At 46.9% G+C, this 26951-nt stretch overlaps 3 protein-coding genes across 9 annotated transcripts in view; 2 read left to right on the forward strand and 1 right to left on the reverse strand.

Annotated features, from left to right (window-relative positions):
* The first annotated feature begins 9045 nt into the window (after positions 1 to 9045).
* On the forward strand, positions 9046 to 11418 carry LOC119448602 (MAP7 domain-containing protein 1-like). The gene has a single exon (XM_037711835.1). It carries the CDS (start codon positions 9046 to 9048, stop codon positions 11416 to 11418), a length of 2373 nt encoding a protein of 790 aa, XP_037567763.1.
* Positions 11419 to 18362: 6944 nt separating this feature from the next.
* Positions 18363 to 26951, forward strand: part of LOC119449983 (anaphase-promoting complex subunit 15B-like) — a 28761-nt gene continuing 20172 nt past the window's right edge. For 2 of the 6 annotated variants that reach the window (XM_049665563.1, XM_049665564.1), the window contains exon 1: positions 18363 to 18602. In XM_049665563.1, the coding sequence (XP_049521520.1) occupies positions 18480 to 18602 (123 nt within the window). In that variant the 5' untranslated portion in view covers positions 18363 to 18479. Of the gene's footprint in view, positions 18603 to 18677; positions 18738 to 19494; positions 19660 to 21441; positions 21505 to 26951 lie in introns of those variants that run through there. The other 4 variants (XM_037713306.2, XM_037713305.2, XM_049665562.1 and 1 more) reach the window with 4 other exon arrangements.
* Positions 20563 to 26951, reverse strand: part of LOC119449981 (dehydrogenase/reductase SDR family member on chromosome X homolog) — a 34455-nt gene continuing 28066 nt past the window's right edge. For both annotated transcript variants that reach the window (XM_049665560.1, XM_037713304.2), the window contains 2 exons: positions 24023 to 24215; positions 20563 to 21816 (listed from right to left, as the gene is read on the reverse strand). In XM_049665560.1, coding sequence (XP_049521517.1) covers positions 21598 to 21816; positions 24023 to 24215 — 412 coding nt within the window. In that variant the 3' untranslated portion in view covers positions 20563 to 21597. The remainder of the gene's footprint in view (positions 21817 to 24022; positions 24216 to 26951) is intronic.

Below are 26951 nucleotides of genomic sequence, written 5' to 3' on the forward strand. Positions count from 1 at the left end.
TTGATGCCAACTTGGTTAGGTTTGTGCCACTCTATAATGCAAAAAAAAATCCCTTTAAATTTCTCTGATACTGGGCGGAATCGAATCCACGTCACACGGTTTCCTCAAGGACAGCAACCCGACGCTTTATCAGGATGCTTCACAAATGCAGGGTGTATGTGCCGCCTGTCAATGAACGCTTTTCAAGCCAACGCTATTAAGCGAGCTGCGCCATTAATGCACTGGGTATGTGCCACTCTTCAATGAACCTTTCGCCAACTCGGGTCCCTGTGGATGTGGGTGTGCGGCAAGCGAGGCACGCACCGGATCAGCGTTCGCACGCACCGGCTCGCCACGCTTTTCGTCTCGGAGGCCACGCGTGGACTTCTCGGCAGCGCCACTGGATGGCACAGCGTGTTTAGAAAGAAGGGCGAGAGAGGAGCGCGATTGCAGCATGAAGCGTTTTTCAGCGTTCGCACGCACAGGCGCTCATGTATTTCGGAGGTCATGTGCAGGCTTCCCGGCGACGTCGCTAGATGGCACCGAGTGTTCTTGGAAAAGCGCGAAAGAGGGGTCCCACTGCAGTATACGCCTCGTACATGACTCGTTTCGACGGTGGCAATAAGTTGTGTCGCTATATTGATTCAATGCTAAACGCGTCACCGTCAACAACCATCGTGAGATGGGCTGTACCAAATGTTTCTGTTTTTTCTTTTTATTAACCAAATAAGAATTATCGTGGTACTTGCAGGTGAACGCAGACTTTTTCATTTCGAAAGTAACGAGTTTCGCAGTACTCTTAAAGGATCGGGGTTGTTGTACATGACTTGAGAAAAACAAATTGTGAATAAATTGTTTTGAAAGATGCATATATTTAGAAGCCCCCCCGCGCCAAAACAACGTCCCGTCAACTTCATTTTTGGTGCTCTTGAATCCATGATTTTATCATGCGAAGTTCTGGATGGGGTGATATAGCTCAAGACAAGTACACGAATGACAGCTATAGTTGTACATGTCCCTAATGTCGTCTTTTGAGCCGATGACGAGATCTTCGGTCCCCGAAACACTTTTCTAACATAGTAAAAGAAAAAAATTAAAAAAACGTCGCCGATCTCTTAACGAGACTCTCGTCAGCATGTGCTCCAAATATTATTGCACTGCATGCAGCATGGAATTTACAGTGTCATGTCAAAAGCAGTGAACGGACGTACGCTTGCTCTCGTATCCGAAATGTCGTCATCGAAAGCTGATCGAAAGCAGTTGGCCGACCGTTCTCCGCTGTGGCTGATTTCGTGATCGCGAGAACATTCAGAGTAATACATAATTGCTAATTTTTAGTTAAATAAATGAAAAATATGTGTCTGCCATCTCAAAAAGACCGAAAAATCATTTAATATTTGCACTTCGCGTGGCTACTGCGTCTACTGCGCGTGGCCTTCGAGACGGCAGTGGCGTTCTGCGTAGCGTAGTCTACCGCGGCCGCCACGGGGTGACGCGACAAGCCTTTCGCCGTAGTACAGTAACTCTATTTCGCCGTAGGGTGCCTCGAAGCCTGGCCACAGGCCTGGCTTTAGGGTGCCTCGATGACAGCGCTGACATCGAGACACCCTACGCAAGCTAGGTGACTAATAGCAATAGTGACTATTGTCACTATTTGTCACCGCCCCGTTTCAAAGGAGATGCCTATAAATCCTCACCATCACGTACCTCGCTTGGTATCGAGGCACCCTATTTCGCCGCCGCGACACTCAACTCTTGGCCGGGGCTTTGCCCTCTTGCGTTCTCCGCTGTGTAGATTCTAGCGCGCTAGCGGAGACGAAAGAAGAGAGAAAGCCGGGTATCGGTGCGATAACTCCACTTAATGTTGAAGGATTCGAAAAACGTTTGTGGTATGAGATTCGTGGCACGACGTACTTTAATAAGGATGCAATTTTATGATTAGTTAGAAAGCGTTTCAGGCTCTTTTTAATGACATGCAGACACGCGCGCGCTCACACACAAAAAGGAAACGAATTCGTGCTAGCTACCTAACGCGTGCAATTGATTGCATTCGTCATGGCGTTTGCTCAATCTTCTGGTGTTGCTGCCATCGTTCAAAAAGTACGACGTCGCGCGTGCTCCGAAACACGCGAATGCCCGTTTTGCTTATTTTGTTTCAGTTATGTTAATAACTATATGTGGTCCTTGTGGGAACATTGTTTCAGACGCGATAGTTCACATATGCGAAGTGGCATCGGTTCTGACTGTTTCTACGCGAGAGTTGATAGGTCCTTGCGTATGAGTCGTTGAGATCCAGGAGTGTGGTAAAAGAAGAACGAAGACCTATAGTGAGGCCCGCGACAGTTGGTAAACTCGTTCTGCACATACGTAGTAGACGCCTTTAAAGCTGGCTTCTCCGCAGTAAGCCAACCTTATAGAGAGAAGCTCGCTTCCCTTGACGATTTCATTTCGCGCGCGGTACCCAACAGAGGCATATATGTGTGCGTGTAACCGACAATGTTACCAATAGCAACGGCAAACTGTCTTTATCAGGGCACATATGAGCCGGCATGGCGGCGGGGGTGGCAAGCAACACCTTTAAAGCTAACTTCTCCTCATGAAGTTATCTTGTGGGAAGAAGCCCACTTCATTTTGTCTGCCGTTATTTCGTATATTTGTAACAAAGAATTCCAGGTGGTCAAAGTAATTCGGATAAGGACCGGTGCTCTAAAGATGGGCGAATGGGGCGGACCCCGCTCCCACTAATATATTGTCCCCTCGTCGACCCCCTCCCACCACATAGATTCAGACCGGGTGAGCCTAGAGATGGAAGTGCCGGGAAAAAAAAAACCCGGAAAGATTGGGCACAGAGAAAGTGTTAAAAAAAACATTAAAACTTCCATTTACAGTTATACTTGCCATTCTTTGCTGTGCAGCATACAATTCTAAAAGCGACGACGACGACAAGAAAACAGCAGCATAGTCTTAAAATGTATTTTGTATATGCTTTCAGTTTCGTTTTGAAAACGTAGCTGAGCTTTCTAACGTAGCGGAATATAGGACGCCCTCTAGATTGTGGTCCAGGACTGGTGTCTGGAACTCCACGAAGCCCACGGAACCACCAACCTGGTGGCACGGCCTTGGCATTATAATCAGCCACTGACACCGAATTTCTGTAAACGTGGCAAACACGAAGTAGAGGTCACCACTATTCCCTCCGTGTAAATGACCATGGACTGGCGCTGCATGCCTGTTCATCTCGCGTAACGAAGGCACTTTTGTGTTTCCTTATATACAATGGCCTAAATGAGACGCTTTAGTTCACTGTTAATTGCTGAATTTTGTGTATGTTATGTATCTTTGTTGTGAAATACATACATCATTTCTTTTTTTCGCCCTATCCAACTGGAGTAGAATGTTATGCATGCAGCCACGCAAACCTCTCCAGGATCCATTAAACCTCTCTCTCTCTCTAGCTTATAGACTGCTGCAGATACCCTGGCCATCTGCAAGTTGTGAACGTTACTGGCCTTTGAAAATGTTCATAATAAGCTTCGCAACAGGCTCACAAGTAAACGTGTTCGTAAACTCGTCTACGTACAATCAAATTTCAGTGTGGAGGCACTCGCGATTAACTTTAATTATATTGTAGGATTTTACAAGCCAAAACCACAATATGAGTCACGCCGCGCATAGTGGGGCGCCCCGGATTAATTTTCACCACCTGTGGTTCTTTAGCGTGCACCCAATGCACGGCGCACAGGCGTTTTTACATTTCGCCCCCATCGAAATGCGGCCATCACGGCCGGGATTTGATCCCGCGACCTCGTGCTTAGCAGCACAACACTAAAGCCACTAAGCAATCCAGGCGTGTAGCAGCCGCAATCAATTCTAACGCAAAGGTGTCCAGCGAGAGGTCCTCGGACACGGATTGACCTTTTTTTTTTTTTCTTAGTTATCAAATTACCAATAGTTCGTAGAGGACAACAAGCTCATTCTATTGTCTTCGCGTTCTCTGTATAATTATCGCCTGCATTTAACGATAAATATTTTTATTGCTGGAATAATAAATATAAGCTATTTTTACTCAAGTTTTAATTTTTGTCGAAATTTCCAAAATCTCCTGGAAAAAGAAAACAAGATAAAAACGCGGTTCATTCTTCCTTCCGCTCAATATTTCCGGAAATGTTACAAGGCCAGCCCGGCTATTATGCGAATATATCGAAATGCGCAGTTTTAAAGCGAAACATGTTTTACCCTTTTCCCGGGTTAGGCGTTCATCATCGTTCCCTCGCCGAATTTATTTATAAATAAGTATAGGAAGCTTAAATGTGATCCGAATGCAAGTACCTGCAAACGGGCTTATATAAACCTTGCACGCTGACCGCCAAACTATAGTGCACGTTAGCGCACCTCTGTCCTGCGTAATTAAATAGAAAAGAAAACGAAAAAAAAATTATTGTGCATATTTGATAAGGCTAGTCCACGCTTTCTTGTTATGCCATTTCACGTACGTAGCGGCCATGCACGTCTGGAAGAGGGCCGAGCGAGACAAGCCAAATGTCATATGATAAGTAGGGGGATCAAGAGCGCGCTCGGACTACCAAACTACACACGCACCGACCGACTCCTGCAGTTGGGTATTAATAATACCCTGGAAAAAATTACAGAAGCACAAGAAAGGGCACAGATTCTCAGACTCTCCGGCACCAGAGCGGGCAGACAACTCCTAAAAGAGATGGGCGTCCCTACGGCCAAGGTCCAAGACTCCTACCAGGGCCTTCCGAAGGAGCAGAAAGACAACATCATCATATCCCCCGCCCCGCGCAATACGCATCCCCAGCGCAACGTGGAAAGAAGGAAGCATATAGGTCGACGCACTCACTCACACTCACTCGCACTCATTTCAAAGGCGTGAGTGCGAGTGCGAGTGAGTGCCACTGAGTGTGAGTGCAGGTGAGTGCGAGTGAGTGCCAGTGAGTGTGAGTGCAGGTGAGTGCGAGTGCGAGTGAGTGCCAGTGAGTGAGTGCAGGTGAGTGCGAGTGCGAGTGAGTGCCAGTGAGTGAGTGCAAGTGAGTGCAAGTGAGTGCGAGTGCGAGTGAGTGCAGGTGAGTGCGAGTGCGAGTGAGTGCCTGTGAGTGTGAGTGGAGGTGAGTGCAGGTGAGTGCGAGTGAGTGCCAGTGAGTGTGAGTGCAGGTGAGTGCGAGTGCGAGTGAGTGCCAGTGAGTGAGTGCAAGTGAGTGCGAGTGCGAGTGAGTGCAGGTGAGTGCGAGTGCGAGTGAGTGCCTGTGAGTGTGAGTGGAGGTGAGTGCGAGTGAGTGTGAGTGCAGGTGAGTGCGAGTGAGTGCCAGTGAGTGTGAGTGCGAGTGCGAGTGAGTGTCAGTGAGTGCGAGTGAAGTGAGTGTGAGTGCGTGCCAGTGGAAGGAAGGCCAGGGTGGTGGCGCTCCTACGCCGGGCGACAAAACTCTCTGGCGGCAGCTGCTTCATTGACGCGGCCCAGTATGGCAACAGCAACAATTTCATAGTAGTGTCTATCAACCACAGGGGTTCGACCGTTAACGCCGCTTCAGTACGAAGCACGTCGTCGTGTGCGGGAGAGCAAGTGGCCATTGCCTTGGCCCTCCTGGACGACAAACATGTCAATATCTTCAGCGACTCCAGGGCAGCCATCCGAGCCTTCAGTGTTGGCGCCGTGTGTAAGGAAGCCTGTCGCACCCTCGACGGCAAAAGCATCGCCACCCACACTCTCACGTGGTTCCCCGCTCACATGAGATCCATCATGGGAGGCCCCACAAACCTCAACGAGTTGGCCCACTCTAAGGCGCGAGGTCTCGCTTTCCGCGACCATGGAGAACTCCCCCGCCGGCCCGCAGTGGTGGAGAACAGAGATCAACCGACCACATATAACGAAATTACGCAGCACTTTTATCTCGGCAGGAGAGACTTTCCCCTTCCTCTCAAGAAGTTAAATAGAGCGCAGGCATTGACCCTCAGATTATTGCAAACGGCTCGTATCCCAGCCCGGCTTTATTACACAAGCTTTATCCCGACACTTATGCGAGTAGTTCTTTCAGGCACTGCAATGACTTCGCTAGCCTATAGGACTATATGCTTTGGCGTCGCCCCTCGTTGCGAGGCACGAAACAAATCAATGAGGACAAGTGGCTCTCCGCTATCAAGAGCCCCGTTGCCGGGGCGCAACTATGGACTGTCCAGAGGGCCCACGATGCGGCGGTGGGGCATGGCCCGACTGTCCCAACGTGGGAGCGGCCCGCTGCGCGCCGAGTCGCGCACCTCTGGACTTTCATTAAAGTTTTGCATCCATCCGTCCATCCATCCTGCATAAAACTCGGACACATAATGTCGGCTCATCATCATCATCATCATCATCATCATCATCATCATCCTATTTATGCCCACTGCAGGACGAAGTCCTGTCCCAGTGATCTAATTACCCCTGCCTTGCGCCAGCTGGTTCCTTCCCTGCAAGGCCCCAAGTTCAAATCGTCGGACTTCTCGGCGGCAGCGCTAGATGGCGCAGCGTGTCCAGAGGGAAGCGTGGGAGATATGACCCTTTTCCCGGCGATCCCGTGGGCGCTGCCATATTTGATAACGTGGTGACACGTCCATTGCTTGCCTCAACTGCCTCCGCTGCCTCCTTGTTTACAATGGAAGTGTATGACGCCGGCGCGGCTTAGAAAACCTCTGTTTTCGGAGATATCGTAGACGGTGACTAGGTGGACGACACGAAGCTTTGATCACAGCTTCAGAGAACATGCAAAAGCGCTTTCGGAGCCGATTAAGCTATGCCCAAACGGCGCAAGCAGCGTATATGATGCTTGTTCTAAAATCAGGGCTAAATATGCATTCCAAGCTTTCCGATTATGGATTCAGTCAGGATTAGAGTGTTTTGCTCTTTGTTCTTTGTTCGGCAAATATTTTGAAGCAGTGGCTTGTCATTTTCTGACTCAGTGAAGTTCCTCGGTGCGGCCACTATCTGATTATTTTCTGCCTAATCGCTCGCGGGTGTGCTCAGTTCCGATAGATGTGTTCTTGCTGCGCACAAGGCTTGAAACGTAGCTGTTTTGTATATTGTAATACCTTGTAGCAAATATATATTACAGCCAGTAACTCGCTTACTCTTGTGGACCGTCACGAAACATTCAGCTTCGACCATTCGTGCGCCATAGGTGTAGTCCGTCATTTATTGTGCGTATACAGTGCGCATATATTCAAGTGTGCGCCCCTTCACTTATTCTTGATACATCGGCGATAGAGTGGGCGTAAGTTTTCCTGCCATTTGGGACAGATGTGTATAGATAACGTGCGCAAAACTTACTATGGCAGGAAGCGGCGCTACTCCCTTTGGCATTGTTTAACGAGTGGTACTCACTCTTGCCGACGTTCTGGGGATGAAGCCCGTTCTTTGAAGGTTAGCGATACAAGGCTGGCGGATGAGCAAATACCTGTATCCTCGAGGAAAGCCGTACATCTCGAAGTGCCGGTAACACGTTCGGACAGTCGCGGCAGTGGTCCGTGACTTCGGCCACACATGTTCATTCCATTCCTTAATATGCCAGTCACTATTTTTGCAGCCAGCTATACTGCACACGCCTTCAATCCACATGATTCAATCTAGCATGATTGGAGCACAGTGTCTTAGCGAAAACTCAGTTGCATTTCCGACAGGTGATCACACAGAAGCAAGGCAGGAGCGGTAATGGTTTCGTATTCGTGCGCGGTCGCTGAGGAGAGGTATGGCGCGCCCCCGTGAGCGCCATCTCGTTTCTCTAAAGCAAACTGCTCCGCGAAAAGGGTCAATATGACGCGTTACGGCTGTGGTAATACGGCGTATTGATACACTGCTTCAATTCGTGTTGCATAAGACGAAAGCAAACACAAGTGTACACATCGCCGTTGGTTATGTAGCACTTATATAACCGCTTCACTAAAGGTTCGCTTCGCACGAAATTCGACATGCACTCAGTATAATTTTCTTCATAGAAACTTTATCCAGGCTATCGCTCCCTCTCACTAAAGATCCGACCTGGAAGTAGCAACAAAATATAATCAATGGGTGAAAATTAATAAAATCTGTTTCTGTACCTGATGATTATGCTATAGCTAAATCTAAAAAGAGGCGGTTCAAACGACTTAATGCGTATATATAGAAACATTACTAGTGTTATAATAAGCACATTTTACTCCAAGTACGGCAGGCCGTTAATATCAATAACTGAAGAAAGGAAGGTTAAGCGGTGCAAAGGAGGTGGATGGCAATGTAAGTAAAACTGGTCTTGGCTCCTCACTCACGGTAGTGCTCTTTAACTAAATATCAATATAATGGAGCCTATATGCAAATCAATAAACAGGAGCCTTCAGCGGAAGCATGTTTGTGTTGCCCGTTTGTTTGTCCGCTTTCTGAAGAGCGCTGTTGATTTACCTTGAGGATGATTGGAACTTTTCAATGTGGCATTCATGGCGTCGCACATGTAGCTCATTGTCTCATTCTGAAAGTTAAGCGCGAAGAATACAGTGATATCCCATATCACTCTCAGTGCTCCCATTAGGGCTGCAGAAGTATGTGCCCCTTTTTCACCTCAACCTCAACCCCTATACCCCCCTCCCCTGCCGTCCCAACGAAAATGGTGATGATACTGTGACCTTCCCCTCCCCAAGCGAATGATCATGGCGCCGGCCCCGATCCAGAGTCCTCCGCTACCGCGTCTCAAAACCTATGTGTCGTTATGCTAAACTCAATCAATCAATCAATCCGTATCAATCAATCAACAAACATGCAGATAAACGGCGGTGAAAGAAAAAGAAGGGCACAGGCGCGTGCGGGGCACGTTCTTCCTGCAAGAGAACACGCGGAATGACCAGCTAGGCCTGCTGTCTTCGTGACTGGCCCGAGGCAGGGCTTCGTGAACTGCACGTCAAATGTGTCGGTCAAATCTGACAAATAGGTGAGCCAGGCCTGTGTAGATTAGAGACGGAAAGGCGCGACCGATAACAGTGTTCGACAATCAGAAAGGAAGACGCTCGCCAAGCCAGCTACCGGGATCCTCGACCGAATGCTGACAAATCATGGCTGCCGGTAGGGATCGTGCATACCGGAAGAGGGCCGGTCTCGAAACAAGAGCAGAGACCGAACAGAAACAAGGCGACGAAATCGGACCCGGTGCTGAAAGAATAAGGTCCAGCACCTCAAGCAGGCGGGGAACCGACGCTAGGCTTGAATTCGAACAAACGCGGACCATTGCGGAGGAAGATGATCGCCCGCCGTACAGCGCTTCGTCGGACAAGGCAATGGGCAAGTACAAAGCCCAGGCGAAGGATTCAGGCTATCAGCGCGACGGTCGCACGAGGGCTGAAATGACCGAACCGAGGCCGCTCGGGCGGTCCAGCAGACAGAGGTCTTCTATAACAGAAAAACCGCGTGACGAACCCAACCCGGAATACGAGGCTAACCCCATCGGTTCTGGTTACGAAGGTAGGTCAGCTTCCAGGACTAAGTGGAAAGCGCGCAAGCCGGAGCCGGTGGTGCCCAAGAGAGAGACGAGGCGCTCGATTTCCGAAAATGATGATCGCGAGAACCTCGAGAATGATACGAGAAGCGAGTATGCGCGAAAGGCGATCCTTAAAGAGCCCTCGGAACCTCTGGGACGAGAAGGGAAAGCCGATAAGGCGACAGACGAGATTCGTGAGCGTGGTGAACGCAGAGAGCGCGAACCAAGCGCTGTGGTGAAGGAAATGAAGACCGCAACTGAGTCGAAGGAACCTCCGGTGTCTACGAAAGAAGGCCCCGCAAAGCAAGTGTCAGAAGAAAAAGGCCCAGACAAGACGCCTGCGGTCGTCGCCGAAGGCGTGTTGGACGACGAAGACAAGTACTCCACGGACTCGGAAGACTATTACGAAGAGGTCACTGAAGAAGTCTTAGAGCCTGACCCCAACGACTGGCGGCGAGGACGCAGCGGAGTTATAACGCGTCGCACGACGCGTTCCACTTCGAAAAAGCGAAAGTACGCCAAGCCGAACGCCCGTAAGTCAAGTCCGCAGCCCAGTTCAAAGCATAAGACAACCACCACTAGCGAGAAAAAGCAGCGCGACGACGAGATTGACTCTGAAAAGAAGAATGAGACCACTACTAGCGACGCAGACGACTCGTTCCCGCCAGCGCAAGATGGTGAAGAGAAGGAGACAGGAACGTGCCCCTGTTGCGGATCCTGCTGGCCTAGCCACATGGATGAGTCGCGGATGAAGGCGGCTCAAGGACAAAGCAGAATTTGGCGACGTCGCTTGCGCCGTGGTGATGAAGGTCCTGCCGGGGACGAATGGTACGAGGTGCGTAATTTCGGGCCCAAGCAGAACTTGCGCTTCAAACGAAAAACCGACAACGCCGACAAGGCCGGCGGAGGTTTACAAGGAAGCGTGCAGTTTACAGAGCGAATGCCTTCTCCAAACGCGCCTTCGTCAGCATCCCCACCCCCGTATTCCGCGCCGCAACTATACTCCCCGGCAGTACAGGGGCAAGACGTCTACTTCAGCGCCTATCAGCCAAACCTACAAAGCCCCTACCAGAGACCCCAACAGCCGTTGTTCCCAGCTCCGATGGCCTTTCCGCAGCCGTACCCGATGCCACCAGCGGCGATGATGGGCGCGTACTGCGGGGCTGTCCAGGCGAACTCTGCGACGGCGTTTCCCGCGGCTACCAGCGGCTTCTGTGCCACTTGCCGCGCGCAAGCGCACTCGGGCCAGCTCTCGTACCCGTTCGGCGGTGGCCAGCCGGGGCCGACCATGAGCGTGGAGGACTTCTTACGCCGCGAGCAGCGTGTGCGCCAAGAAGAGAGGCTGCGCCAAGAGGAGAAGCAGCTGCGTGAAGAGAAGCTGCGACGCGAAGAGCGCCTGCGCCAGGAGGAGCGGCTGCGACGCGAACAGCGGGCCCGCAAGGAGGAACGAAGGCGGCGTGAGCTCGAGGAGGAGCGACTGCGCCAAGAAGAACGGCTGCGCCTCGAAGAGCGCATTCGCGAGGAACAGCGGCTCTCGTTGGAAGCTCGCCTCGAGCAACAGCGCAGGGAGCGCCTCGAGAGGCAGCGGCGCGAGCGACTCGAAGAGCAGCGCCGCTACAACGACAGCCTGCGTCGAGCGCTGGCCGAGCAGAGGATGGCCATCGATCGCGGTGCTGCGGTCCCTCCCAGCGGCTTCCTCGATGAGGTCCTGATTAGGGCCCGTCTACGACCGGCGCCTAGCTCAGTTCCGAGTAGAATGGGCTTGCAGGACGGGCTCAGGACCTCGTCCCTGCGTGATCTGTTGCTCAGGGAGTCGGAGCGGCCAGCAGCGTCGATGCGAGGCACCAGTCGCCCTGTCCGCTGGGAAGACGTGCATCGCTACACTGAGAAGGCCGGAGACCCGCGAGACGGCTGGGGACCTCCTTCGCGTGGCGGTGGCAGGTTTCGCTAGGGACGCGCCGCGGTATATCGAGTGTGCGCGCGCTTAAACACCGTGTGAACTGGGACGCGCTATAGTGACTCATATTTTTTTCATCCGGTAAGGGTCCGTTGCAGAAGAACGGAACCGGCCTTGTAGAATGCACCGGGGGTGAAAGATTACATCAGCCCACCCCTTGTGGTTTGGAAAGTGGCAACTGCGGCGGAGTAGCTCTGTAGCTTTTCCGCAGTTAGCATATATATGCAGTGAAGCCACCTTGCAAAAAGACGCTACGTATTGTTTGTCATGCCGAGTTGCTTTAAAATTAGCGCTAGATAGACGGGAATCGACTTTACTTTTTTTAAACAAGAACTTATGTCACAATTAGCTGCGAAACTATCAAGATTCATTGTCATGTTTTACTTTGTGATACATGTGCTTGAAACGAGCGGATCGTCTGTGAACGTAGTCCACGCAGTGGCTTCGTGTCAGCGCATTTTGCCGTTCTTTTATTTTTCAGTGCGACAGATTCTAACATATCCGATATGTGACAGTTAAGATATATGTCATGGTGATGTTAGAATTAACTAATTTGCCACTGGCTATGTCGTCGCCTATCTGCGCGATCTATATGAAAATAACCTTTTCACGTTTACTTTTCTTGTTGGCTCCTCAACTGTGTAATTAATCCTTTCGTGTGGTGAACGCGCGCGCCTTTGATGTCTTTAATTAATCTTCCACTAAATGATGTCCATACCTGATGTAGGTGCACCTGAAGAAAATAATTGTCACTCCATCGACACGTGTGCGCCGTATACGAGCCATCGAAGGAACCACCTTCGGACATAGGCGCCGACTACGAAGAGAGGGGGGAGGGCTCCGGGGCTCGAGCCCTTGTTCCGAAGCCCCCTCCCTCCCCCCCCCCCCCACCCCCGCTCCTAAAATATCATAACCAGAGTCCTGTTACCCAAATCATTTATGGTGTCTTGTTGACGCGGACGTCCACGGCTTTTATTCATACTTTCGCTTTATTTCTGAAAATCCTGACAATAGGAAAACAAGCGCATTAGAAGCACCAACGGCGGCTACCTCATCCGTATTTTCCCTCTCAACATGTTATTTTAATTTCCAGTGTGAAGACCATGCACAGACACATTATATTTCAATGTGTACACAGGACAAAGTTTATCATATTTTTAAAGAGAAAGAGGTAGCCAACTAACAATTATTTCTAATGATATGGATAGCCTATGTCTAGAGAATGAATATGTTGCTGTGTGTTCAACTCGCTACAAATTTCTTTGCGGGCTTTTTTGACACTGAAAAAAACCTGCAGACTTCAGTGACCCCTTCGGCAGAGTCTTTTATCAATGGTGTGTGAAATGCACGTGAATGATATATGTGTATCAGCATTGCTTCTCTTTCCAGTAGTTAATGCTAGCGACTCATGAAAAAAAAATAATAACTTCCAACATTTATTGGGGATGGAAACATCGCAACGTGTATGCATAGGTCTTAAATATATATAATTAACTTAGTAACCGAAGTAACACCAAGCCTGATTCACTCGAAATCAGAATCAATAGCAGTCATGCGCAGCAGAGCTTTTACTAGGACTCGGAATTAAAAAAAAAAAAAGAGGCTGCAGTTTCGCCGCAAAGGCGAAGCAGTATTAGTGATAGGGAAGCATAAGACAATTACACGAAGGTAGATTCTTCCCGTATAAATCCGTGTAAGAGCCGCACCCCCAACTTGAAGGCAAATGTTTTTTTTTTTTTAATCCAACCGAGAAGCAATTGCGTATCACCGCTGATTCCGATCGCGCTCCACTGCGAATTTTCCCGCGCAGCGTACTTTCGCGCGTCGCAACTATATAAAAAAAGTATGTTACAACTTAAGACGACAGGAGAGGCGCCCCGCCCTGATCACTGAAGCGCAGCAGCCGATTGCCACTGCGACTAAAGAAATAGTCCCGCTGACACGACTCGGCCCAGCTCGAAGCGCGGGCTGCCATGTCCTCTGTCGGCGGGGTCACCGGCCGTCCGGCTCATGACGTCCGTCTAGAGTGCGCGCCCATTGGTGGATGCTCGTATGCATCCGCCTTTCACAGGCAAATGTCGCTGCCTTCTGAAGTTGTACACGACTGTAGACGGCTAGAGGCGATCGCGGAGGTTTACGGCGGATTTCGTACTCGTAGTTGGAAAAATTAGGTAAAATGGCCCGGTCCCATGTAAGGCTCGTCAAAATTGCGGCAAAAAAGTGCGGCCCTCACAAGAGTCTCTACGTTGGTTATGTCGCCTATATGAATTGTAGTAACATTTACTTACTAATTAAAATAACAAACATCGTGCAATGCACCGACCATGTAAGCCTGTAAATATCTCGCTGGATGACCACGAGCAGTCGCTATCTCAACGCTGGAATTATGAAGAACGCCAGCAGCGGGGACGAACGGTTCGTACAGCCATGCGATTCACCGCGACTTCCAAAAATTAGATTCATTATTATCATCTGCATATTTTTTACCACTACAGGACGGCCTCTGTCAGCAACCTCCAATTACCCCTGTCTCGTAGGCTACGCGATCTGCAACACTTGGGGCGCGGAAAAACAGCCTAAGGAAGACAGCACGCATAAAGTTAGCAGCCATCCCTGCTCGCCCTTAATCATTGCACCTCCCAACAATTGCGGGTCGCGTAAGCGTCAACCGCGCACAGTCATTCGCAGCTGCGGCAGGGCTAGGTGAGAAGACGCGTGCTCTCCTCCCCATGCGCGCATTTGATCCCGTCACCTCCAACTAACCTGAATATTGACCGCGTGGGAAGATAATGTCTATCAAGCCGCCATCCTTTTCGGCTCAGTGTTACGCGCTTTTTCTCGCACCCACAGTGTATGCGTCGCTCACTCATATGACTTTTGGACTTTATACGGAATATCACGGCGACGACGACAGCGAAAATTTGCCTGGAGTGTCGATACAATTGCTGTCGCAATAAAAGGAATAAATAGAAAACAGGCGTCGAGCTCGCTTCTACAGCGGCTGCGGACGTTGCAATGTATACCGGCTACAAACACAGCATGAGAACCAACGACAAAACCAACAGTAGACGCCTCGCTTATCGGTACTTCGCCAGAACCCGTCAGACGCTGAAAAGGAAGAGTATTTTCCACCGTATAAGCACCAGCGGAAACATAACACTAGGCTCGCGGGGAGACAGCGCACGCGAAGGGACCAGCCATCTCGGATGGCCCAAGCTTGAACTCGGCGCAGATTAACTCCAAAATAAAGCGCGTGACCCGCGTATGTATGGCAGAGGCAGGAAAAGTAGGAGTTGAGGACCCGTGTGTTCTAGCTGCTAGGCAAAAGAAGACTCCACGCCGCTATCATAAAGGTTCCTCAGCTCACGTGTTTCCATCAGCGAGTGACATGTACCGCCATAGGTTCTATGAAGTACTTGACACAGTGCTGTCTTCGTTAAACAACAGGTATCCACGTGATATGTGGCAGCATAAGTCCCACATTGAGCAGCTCGCCATAGGGAAGTTCTACGGTGATAGCGTTCTACGGTGACGACCTTGAACCAGGACGCCTGATTTTGCACAGAGATATGCTGATTGACATTTTAAGCCAGCAAAGGTCGGCATCATTGCACACATTCGAGGACATCGTGCTCATGTTTACGGGGGGCAAGGGCGAACACCTGCGAAACCTTTTGCCGGAAATGGCCCAGCTAAAGAAAATTGCATTGGCCATACCGGTCTCGTCGACCACATCTGAGAGGTCCTTTTCTTGCCTTCGGTGACTGAAAATGTACTTGCGGTCGACGATTGGACAAGCCCGTTTGAACCATCTGGCAATTTTGCACGCCCACAAGGAACTCTCCCGCAAAATCAATTTGATTAACATTGCTGACGACTTCATTTCCAGATCAAGTGCCCGAACGAACACTTTTTCAATGATGGTGAAATCATCGCATCAGACAAGGAACTGATGTATTTAATAGGAGAAAGAAAGGCCCCAACTTATACAAGTCAAAGCAAACCACCTGGCTTAGAAAACAACGCAAAAAGTTATCCAAAAGCACGAAAATGCGGTCAATAACAGCGCAAGCAGAGTGAGGCCACTGGGGTAAGAAAAGACGCGTGGTTGCGCTATTTGTAAAACTTCCCAGTCTTATTTATTTATTTATTTGTTAAAATGTTTATTTATTTGGGCACCTGATGATTTTGACTCTATAATCCTTTATTCTGCCTCCGGAAAATAAACGAAACCAGTGGCATAAGGCATGCTTTGACAAGCTAATAATTCGTTATAAGTTGTGTTCAGAAATTGTTATATATCGTTTAATTTTTATATATGTTATGTTTTATCTTCGCAATAACGGACCTTTCGTCAGGAAAAGATTTCTTGATTGTATCTTTTGTATTAAAACATTTACGAGGCGTTACATGGCTTTTTTCATTAATGTGTATTTGTGCGACGTATATAGTGCGCACAAAACAAATATAACTCCCTAACATGTTTAACTGAATCCGCTTGTCGCACGGCTCATCCGAGAGATGCCACTCTCTTGGTGGTACGAGGGGACTCAGGCTGGAAAACTGAATTGTCTCCTACTCTGAGGTCTTGCAAATACTCATAGAAAGCTCGTTACGTCAGTGAACAATCTTTCGCTTTCGAGCTCACACGAAGTTTCAGTGTAATTTTATTAAATGTTATGTATATATATATATATATATATATATATATATATATATATATATATATATATATATATATAAGAAGCCAACAAACTGACGACGTGGATTCGTTCCCCACCTGCGGCCAGTTGTTTTTTCATCCATTTTTATCTTAATTAATTTATCATTTTTTAATTCATCTAGTAAGTACAAGTAATTTCCCCTATGTTGCCCTCGGTGTCACTGTTTGTTGGCTTCTTATATGACTAATACAAATCGGGCCCAGCCTCGGTTCACTTAATTTCTTCTCGTTCATATATATATGGGTAGGGTTCGGAAAGCTAGTCAGGCCCCAGCCCCCCCCCCCCCCCCCCCCCCCAGCAAAATTTAAACTTTCCGCCTATGCCTTCGGAACGCAATTATTTGAGAAATAATCAAGCAATCAATGTAGGTGGTCTGAACAATACTGTTGGAAAATGCTGCTGCAGTAGCATTTTCCAATAGTGTTGTCGGAACTCATTTACTGCGACATGTCGCAGTAAATGAAGCCGACCTGTAAATTGCCGCTCGTCCACTTTGTTGCTAAAAAAGAAACATAAATAAAGAAAGAAAAAGTGGATGCATGTGCACTTAACAAGCGGATGTTCTTGTGCACTAAGCCATCCTGTTTTTTTTTTTTTTTATGCTATTATCCTTCGCATCTGAAACTCCTGTTACCACCGATATTTATAGACGCACCGGGACGGTGCTTCTGCCGCCGGGGATAATGATGCATGCATATTGAGCGTTTCGTGTGGACGATGCGCGCGGGCGCTCCGACGAAGACGAACTGCTCCTTGCTCTCGAGCTGTCGGTTGAACTGGCCGGCGCTGCAGTCGTCTTTTGTAAATATACATTGCAAATAGTCTCCAGTGCTTAATCCTTCGTTCGCGTAACAATATGAATACAATATGATTGCGCTACAAATTGGCGCTCCCACTATCGCTGCGGTCTGCGGGTCTTGAAAGACTCGAACCGCCATATGTGTGTGTCTGTGTGCGTTGCACACCATGCATGTAACTACACGTACCTCTCCTGTATTTATTTCTAGCATTTCTTTTTTTTTTTTTTCGAAAGTTTGGATTTGAGTGGAACGCGTGGAGTGTGTATACTATGACGTAACATGTGTAGGTATATATTCAGATATCTATGTTCAGATATATGTTCAGAGATATGTAGCAGAGATTTATGGTGTGAACCACGGATCTAGATGTGCAGATGGTTTCACAGTCAGGTGGACCGTGGGCGGCTTGGGTGCAGCCCCACTTTTTACAGGTAGTGGTGTCTCGATGAGCGCGGTCCAGGACAACTCCACAAGAGGTGTGCATGGTTATTGTGTATATATGTACGAGAGCAGCTCAACTAGGTCAGAAGGGACAAGTCGCGCCGAATGGTGGCTGAAGGTTGCAGTTGTCGTCAATGCAGCATTGCAGCACCCACGCAGATCCTTGTTAACGCAACCGTCTCGCGGTGGGAGAGACCAGGCGAGAGGTATGATCCACATGGACTTATCAATGCGGGAAGCGGTAGTATATATATGACTGGATGCTTGCGGCAGAATTTGTCTGCCTGAATAACCTCTCCAGTCAGCATAGCTTTCGCAGACTCGCTCTCTCATCACGAATGGGCGAGAGGAGGAAACAACTTTATTTAAAAAAAATTTCAGGGCGTTGTAGGTGGCCGCTTGTCTGCGGCGACCTCTTCCGCCCAGGCAACGATTCCTTTTCGTAGCTTTTCTTCTGGAGACCGTATTAGGGTCTCCCATGTCGTTTCAGAGGGAGCTGGCAGAAAGCGCGAGCTTGAATAATGTGCGCACCATGCATGGATAGGGTGCCTCGCCGTGGCATAGAATGCCGTGGTGCGGACACGCTTCCATCGAGCTTATACGGTAAATACAAATTATAACTTCTTCCACGCAGCACGCTTGCAGGTATCTGCAGTTATCATAAGGAGATCATAGAATAAAGAAAGAGAGAGTCTAAGACATTTTATGCAAATCTTGGTTACAGTGAAACTACCAAAACTCACGTGATGTAGAAACTGTAGCAGCATCAACATCGTGTGAGCTCGTTTCCGTTTTTCTTTTGTGCGTGCGTTGATTTATTATTTTATTGCGTGTTTGTATCGTAGAGTTATTAGGATATATTAACTCTATGATTTGTATGAATTTTTTGCCTACTTCGCGCATGGCGACCCAATTTAAAGGAAAAAGTCGAATCGACATCGACACATTGTCCAACAATATCCAACACAAGCCTAGACCAAGTCAATCGTCGGGGTTTGTTTACGCTGTTAGCTGTCGCTGGTTCGATTTCATATGTTGCGGACGTTATGTTTCACATGAAGAAGGAGTTTTGAAGTACTAATTGGAATTAATGGAGGCGCCTCAGTTTCCTTCTCTACAGCCGAGAATAGCCGATCAGCCTTGGTTCAACATTGACCGTCCTTGCGATGATGAATCCGAGTTAACCCAGCTAGAAAAAGAACACCAGAGCGCGGTACGTTTCGCAGTTTGCAATGTTGATTTGTTCGCTTCATGTTGTGCTACGTGTATGGTGTGTATGTCATTTCAGCTCACCAGCATTGCGCAGAGGCACAGCGACCTTGTTCCGATCGGGAAAACTGCAGCAGAAGTAAGCTTCGCCGACTTTGGCACTCTAAATCACAAATTACGTGCTTGCTTCTCGAGACGATAATGGACATAGGAAGCAGGAAAATAGAATGATTTATTTCCTATGTCGCTGGCTTGTTTGCACATCGATGGTATTTTCTTTAAATATATGGCATCTTCTTTAAACCAATGCGTGATTAATCCCTACAGGAATTTACATTCACATTCGCTAGTTAGTGCTTGTGCTAGATATCCGATGAGGCGCTGCGATAGGGCAGAATAGTGAACAGTTCACGCCTTGGCCGCGTTTAGCACCAGCCGACGTCGTCTAATTTTGCAGGCGAACCCAACCGCTGCAGTCGTGAAGTGTTTACGCGATAAAGCCGATTTTTTCAACTGCCTGCAAATGCAACTTGAAGTTGAAGACTGCTGTCCAAACTTGGCATTACGAACTTTCCAGTGTGGTTATCAATTTCAGTTTATGCAGGTTAATTACGAAGAGATTCAGTTTTTTCGGCGACCCTGTGTGTACGACCCTGTGTACCTCACGGGTGTACGTCGCAAACTTTGCAAACGCAGACGAGCCAGCGAAGAATTCTTATTTCCATACATGTACGAAATATTTGGTGCCTTGGAAGTGCAGCTGACTTATATTCAATGTTAACCTTCACAGCAGAGAAATCAAGCGGCCGACGAAGTCCTTGTCGTAAGGATTTAGACACTTAGACTGTGAAATCTTGACGCTAAGTGTTTCTGTCCTAAGTTGTGTTCTCGAAAAGTTGCAGGATGAAGATGAAGAAGACGATGAAGATGACGACAATGAAGACGACGAAAGTGATAGCAATGAGGATGAAGACGATGAGCTGGACGCAGACGACATCAATTATGATCAAGACTCACCGGTAAGCATTAGTCTGGATGTCCTTTAGGCTAAGTGTGGACATAGAAGTTGTAAAAACAGAACCGAAAGTGTTAGAAACCAGTCAAAGGACAGTTTGAAAAAAGTGCACTGCGTGCATCATAAGATGTCTTTTGATGCATTAGCAAGGTTTGAAATGCCCTCTCGTAGAGGCTCAGACATTTTGCAGGACCTTGCTAAATTTGCCAGTCCCCAGCAGCTTTGTCGACTTTTCACAGCGTTGATTATTGTGCAGTCTTGTTGAGCGATAACACATCACCAGTCATTAGGTTATGAAGTGCAGAAGACTGTGCGCATGCAAAGCTCTCTCACCTTCAGCTAGTCATCAGACCAGAAAGTAAAAAAAAAATTTTTTTAAGACGCACTGCTGGTCAAGCTAGGATACAAACCCACAAATTTTGGATGCTGAAGCTGGTGCTCTGTCAGCTAATTGCCTAACATATACATGCAAAGCATGCATCCAGAAGAGCTAGCAGTGCACTTAAAGGGGCCCTGAACGACTTTTTATCAAAGTGGAAAAAGGCATTTGAAGTGAAAATAGGCTATTTCAGAAATGCTTTGCCACAAAAAGTACTTCAATGCGTTCAGCAGAAGTGGAGTTATTAACAATCAAACACGGCCTCTGCTGTGCTCCCATTCCTTCTTCAATTCCTTGCACTGCGAAGGCTACAGCGGTGTGGGGCGTGCCCATAACGCTCCACCTTCTAAATGTCACCGTGGCGCGCAGTTCAAATTTTATTTTGGATATTAACGTAGACTCCACGACTTCCGATTTTGGTGCCTATGACGCGCTAAACGTAAGCCAAACAGGGTTGTCCTCAGCGAGCCGCAGTGCGCTTAGCCAGTGGACTCATGGTCGCACCCCGTGGCAGCCACATTATCTAAGCTGCGTAGCCGACTGCAGCTATCATGCATGCACAATAGCAGCTGCGTATGGGAATCTGCTTTATGTTGAAATAAAGCATCCAGAAGAGAGTGAGGAGCAGACTTCTGTTTGGAAAGAGCGTTTGAGAGAAAAATGACTTTGCACTCCGCTTGCGAGCTCCATGCACCAAGCAAGACAGCAAAACTTGGCTGAGATGTTCACAGCAGCGTATGCTACCCGCGGACTATGTTATCTCACCAAGCCCGAGGGATAATGACCAAAGGAGGATCTAGTATGACTATTAACTGTACGAAAAGAATACTGATTACATCACAGTACATGTGTTAGGTACGTAAAAGAAATTAAATGCCTACATCACAAGGTGTGACCTGTGTGATAACTTTCACTTAGTACAAAGAAAGTGACATTGTCATTGACCTTAATGACTGTGTGGGTAGCAGACTTTGAACTGCAGCATGAAGAAAGATCCTTAATATAGGTGAAGTTTTGTGACTTTCAGCAGTATGGAAGGGAGTATAGCTCTTTGAGTTCTCTTGTATTAACACTGGCAGGTGCATGCATCTATGCGAAGATGTGCACATTTAACAAAATTTCTTTTGTTTGAGCAGTGTACAGTCGAATCCGGACATATCGAATCTGAAGAGGATCCCAAAAAGTTTGATATACTATAGGTAATTCTATGTATACAAGAAAAATTTCCTACAGAAATTTTCAAGGAGATTTTACACCTGTTCCATATACAGAATCATTCGTTATATGTAGGTTCAGCTGTATTTCATTTGCCACGTTTGGCAAATGGCATAGTGGAGAGTCCACCATCAAACAGCAAGAAAAAAGTGTGTCTATGAGAGAGTTGTGTCTTGAATAACAGTTGATGGTGATTAGTATGTTTCCTCATTATATCTTCTTATTTCTTTGCAGATGTTCCATTAGCTGCCATTACAAGTGATACGAAATTAGGAATAAATTGTCATATTTTCTTTACGCCTGAGCAATTCCATTATTCTTGGCTACAAAAGCCTCAGCTCTGCAGTTTATCACATCCATACAAAGTCCAGTGCCTAGATTCCTGAAGTCTCAGGAGGCAAGCAGGGTGTTCACAGTACTGGCACAGTCATTTAACCATGGCTTGAGCAGCGCCCATGTCTTGTTCCAAAGTCTCTCTTGGATGGAGCGGTCGTTGCACACGGAGAGAGGCTGAGCCAGTGCACATTCCTCCAGATAGCAGCCGCTGATGCCTTCAAGCTCGCTCGAAAGCGCTGCATGCAGTACAGTCTTAACACTCTCTTCCGGTGTCTGTTAATGAAACATCAGAGAAATAAGAAAGGTAAGATGTGCCCAACTGCAAAGTCTGATTATGTACAAATGACTGCGTGGCTAGTTTTTAATGTTTTTTACGATAAACATTTTTCAGTTCGGTCACCACAGGGGGTCGCTTGCTAAAACCGCATGTAACGAAAACTTGTAATAATATTATCGCTTATATCTTTACAACTATAGTATCCACGTGCCTTACTTTGGTATTTTTGTGTAAAGAAAAGAAGCAATTGCATAAAAATCATGCATAGGTCGCGTGCACAGATGGCGTTGGTGTTGTGCCACACACGACAAAATCTGAGCTAAATTTAGCCTCGCTCAGTGTTCAGAGAGGCATAGCTTGGCAGTACATTTGTCGATACGAGCAGGAGTGGCCTCGTTTGAGAGCTCACTCAGCCATAGCAGATATAATCTGTCAAACTCAAACCCGTTCTCATCAGGAGTAAGGCTTACAAGTGTACAATTCGTTGCCGAAATTGATGGCTGCTCAGCTATGGTGCGCCACATTTGACACATAGAGTCCAGAAATTGCGTGGAGACTCTGGCAGCACAACAAGGAGGCCAGTTCACGCTCACCACCTTTGACCATGGCAGGCCCACTACGAAAAGGGAGCGAGCATGATTGCAAGATTAGGCCATAGGACCTCCACTAGCTGTATCATAAGTTAAGCATGTAAGCTTTGTAAGGCGTGAATAAATGTCACTTGTGTATTTGGTTACGCCCCATTTCTGTACCCTAGTTTCCATACACCCTCGGCTGCTTGTGCAAGACGTTACACATATCCCACTGTGGCTTCGTCCCCGATACAGCCCACTCGATAATTATGCTTGCATGGTTTGTCACACGGCATATATCGTGCCGGCATAAAATCTGAAAATGCATTCAGAAAATGGCATTTCTTTTTATTGCACATCTGGATAGCAAATTTTTTGCAGATTCGAAATATATATGACTTGAGGGTAGTAAATTCAGAACTTGTGTCTGTAAATACACAAACTTACAATGCGGAGGCACTGGCGGAAGGTTCTGCCTATCTAATTTTGTTCACGGCCACGCCGTTTTAAAACTGTCTTCATAGTTGGTGACATCGCATTCACTGGATGTGTCTATAGGACAGCAAACACTGCCATCACTGCCGATGCTTTTATGCAGAAGCAAATTGTCTTCGAAGCTTGATGGCCCAATTAAATTAAATCCACTTGACGAGCGTGGCAACACGCAACCGGCAGCCATTGTTTTTAAAATTTCTACTGGATGAAAGTAGACAAAGGGATTCCGTAGAGCCCTAGGCAAAACAGGAAGCTTGCCAGAACGTCAAAATGGATTGGACGAGCCCGGCCCGTTAATGGCACTTAGAAAAAGTGCCAAAACACATGGATGAGACAAACTTGTTCTTGGCAATAATTGCGATAAATATTGTAACCAAGTAAGACTCGTCAACGGCACTTAAAGGGTTAAATAAATGTGTGCAATCCTTTTTCATGTTAAGAAGCTGCGTAAGCGGCCCGAGGAGCTTATAGTCCATAATGAACCATTCATAGCCTGGCAGCTGGTCTGTCGGCATCCCGGTACCTCTTAACACTTATTCTCTTGTGGCCTTTGTCCCTGGGCACTACAGCAGATGACAAGCATCAGCTGCAGACACAGGAGTAGAGCACTTCGGGCACTCTTTCAAGCGATGTACCATGCACGCACTGCCATCCCTCGTGAGACTTCGTGAGTGGGCTGGTGTTCACAATGGAACAACTTTGGATGCCATAAAGCATCACTGAATGGTCTCTTATTGCAAGCCCACTCCAGCCCTGACCAGGCACTTTCTAAGCATGCCAATCATTGAAAGGGTCACTGAGTAAATAACTTTCGTGTACAATTTTTTATTTTTTTTCAAGTTTCAGTACTCGTACAAGCCATGTTTGCTGTCCCAAACAACTTACAAACTATGAAAGACGTCGTACTGCAGGACTCTGGATAAATCTTGAACAACGGAGGTTCCTTGAAGTGCGCAGAATGCTCAGTACACAAGCATTTCTTGCTACGTATACATATGCTCCAGAGAACAGAACTTAAAATTAAACAAGTGAGAAGGGAGGGAGTAAGGACTTAGTTTTTCATGAGTTGATAAGCACTTTCGTCTGACAATGTGTTTTGCTGCATTTACACACACAAAAAAATAACAATGCTTACCTTGAAGACAAGGCCGGCAACTAGTGGGGCCCACCACACCCTCTGGTAAAGTTGAGTGTTCACAATTCCTGGGTGGACGCAGTTGACAGTCACAGGAATAACCTTGGCTTGAAAACGCTTTGCAAGCGATTTTGTGAACAGCACCTGTGCCAACTTTGACTGAGTGTAACCGTGGTAACAGGAGTACCTCTTTCTGTCACAGGAAAGCAGAGGATAGGAGAGTAACACAGCCACACAGTGACAATTTGTATATTATTCACTCATTCATGCAGGCTTAAAGAGCCACTAAAATTTGTTTTACAGTAGCAGCTGTGTACCAGCACAGAATGAACATACAGCTGCGAAGAATTTTTTGAAATGGTACTGTAATAGCAAAGTTATGCAGGGTTTGATGAATAACTAAGCAGCCATTGTGATTTCTCGCTCGTTTTTGGTACCCTCCCCACAGGTGCTCTTTTATTCTCACCAACTGGCATGCAGTGCAGAAAAAGCTACAGGTCCCTTCAACACACCAGAAGAAAATTCTCCTCCACTGTCTGACCCTAATTGCCCTCTGCACAACTGTTGACTAAATGAAACCTTCTTGGAAGTATCAGTTATGCACAACTGGCGATCCCCTCTTTCTTCTCAAAACACACAATCAGCTCTCATCATTATGGTGCTATTAGCCCTTGTCAACCAACTAACTGACAGCGTTTAGCTTAGTGACGTTGCACGCAGAATTTTGCTGGCGTCACGACTAGCGAAGGAGGGAACCGAAATGCCTAGAGAGGAGCACAGGATTGTTTTTTTTTTTTAATTTGTAGCTTCTCCACAATCCTTAGCACTGCCACGTTCACCAAAGGTGATGATCACATGATGGATGTGTTCATTTAAAACGTGTCCAAAGTGTTGAAGGTGGTTTAGGGGCATTTTAAGGCAAAGCATAGAGGCATTACCTAATCAAGGAGTACAGGAGGCATATGTGAATATCTTCGGAAATATCTACAAACATTTCACAGCTACCTTGATTCTCCACAGGAGAACCAAGGTAGCTGTTCGCCTGGCAAGGGAACGAGAATTCAGGATTGCCAATCAGCCTCTAGAGTCTGTACAAGAGTATGTTTATCTAGTTCAATTACTCACAGTTTATTACTCATAATTTCTGCAATTGATCATGAGAAGGAAATTTACAGAAGAATAAAAAAAGGGTTGGAGTGCATACAGCAGGCATTATCAAATCCTGACTGGGAGCTTACCCACTGTTATTGGAAAGAAAAGTGTACAATCGTTGCATTCTACTGGTGCTAACATACGAGGCAGAAGCTTAAGTTAACAAAGAAGCTCGAGAACCAGTTAAGGACTGCACAGCAATGGAACGATAAATGTTAGGTGTAATGTTAAGAGACAGGAAGAGAGTAGTGTGGATCTGAGAGCAAACAGGGATAGCCGATATTCTAGTTGACATGAAGAGAAAGAAATGGAGCTGGGCAGGCCATGTGATGCGTAGGATGGATAACTGGTGGACAATTAGAGTTACAGAATGGGTGCCAAGGGAAGGGAAGCACAGTCGAGGATGGCAGAAAACTAGGGGGGTGATGAAATTAGAAAATTTGCAGGTGCTAGTTGGAATCAGCTAGTGCAAGACAGGGGCAATTAGAGATCACAGGGAGAGGCCTTCGTCCTGCAGTAGACATAAATATAGACTGATGATGATGATGATGAAGGTAAAGCTCTAGAGAAGAGAATTCATCGAAAGTATACAGACCAACTTCCATATTAATGAGCCCCAAATAGTCAAGACTGAGCCAAAACCTTCCACTATGCCATATCTCATAGCCAACCAAGCTGCTTGGGGATGTTAAACGCCATCAGTCAATGGGCCAACAGCATCATCAGTAGTGGATTCTTAGTAATAAATTGCTTGCCGAGAATGCACAGAATGTGACACTTAAAAGCTACAGAGCGCCTTTTAGTTCTTCGGAAATCTGCCTTACAGTATTAAGACAACAAAGTGCAGTTACTTTTAGTTCTATGATTGTCCTCATGTATATATAGTTTCCTCCCAAAATGAAGCCACCCATAAATTAGTTTTTTTAACTGTAAGCAGTGAAAACTAAACGGCTAGTAAAAAAAACAGCGCACATTAACAGTGTCATAACACAGATAGGCTCCTGCGCTGTCACACAGAGTTAGCACATGTATGGCCACCTTACCAGCTATTTGTTGTTATATAGAGTGCAATTATGTCCATATGAGTAGTAGGTCTTTCTTGTGACTTGCTTAGTCTTCTCTTTATCTTTGCTATAGATATTTTATAATGATAATATTCTCTTTTATTCACATTCATTAATGCTGTTTCTGCACTTGCAAGGAGTACTGATCACAGAAGTTTTGTTGGATTTAATGTGTTATCTGTTCTCTCCGCACAATATCTGTTTGCGATATGCATCAAGCTGATGTAAAGAAACTGTGTTGCTGCATTGTGCATTGCAGCTTGAGCCTCTGCTATATAGCAGCTACCACTGTAATAAAGTAGCAAACAATACATACTTAAAAGCTAGTAATAGTATTGGTAAAGTATAGTGTGCACTGGGTACACCAGCATGCTTTACAGACTACAGCTTAAGTATGCTTGATCATACATCACTGTCAAGCAGCTAAGAAATCCCTTATTACCACCATTAAACTTACAAATTAAATACATGACATAAAAAGTGCATCTGATGAAGACAAAACACAAAATAATTCCTGAACCTAGATATCTGTGCATGCAAAATGACAGCAACTGTAGAAGTTAATATAATTCCACACATTACAGTGTCACCCCTGGCCCATAATGCAGTCTTAATGTATAACTGTATTACTTACACTGACATGTAATGATAAACAACGATTGCACACTCATTAACAAATATGAGCATAGGTTTTGAAGAGCAAGATTTGCAAG

Source organism: Dermacentor silvarum, chromosome 4, assembly GCF_013339745.2.
Source record: "Dermacentor silvarum isolate Dsil-2018 chromosome 4, BIME_Dsil_1.4, whole genome shotgun sequence".
NCBI classification, from domain to species: Eukaryota; Metazoa; Arthropoda; class Arachnida; order Ixodida; family Ixodidae; genus Dermacentor; species Dermacentor silvarum.

Coding starts and splice junctions, on each gene's coding strand:
- LOC119448602 (XM_037711835.1), top strand. CDS start 9,046: ATGGCTGCCGGTAGGGATCGTGCATACCGGAAGAGGGCCGGTCTCGAA.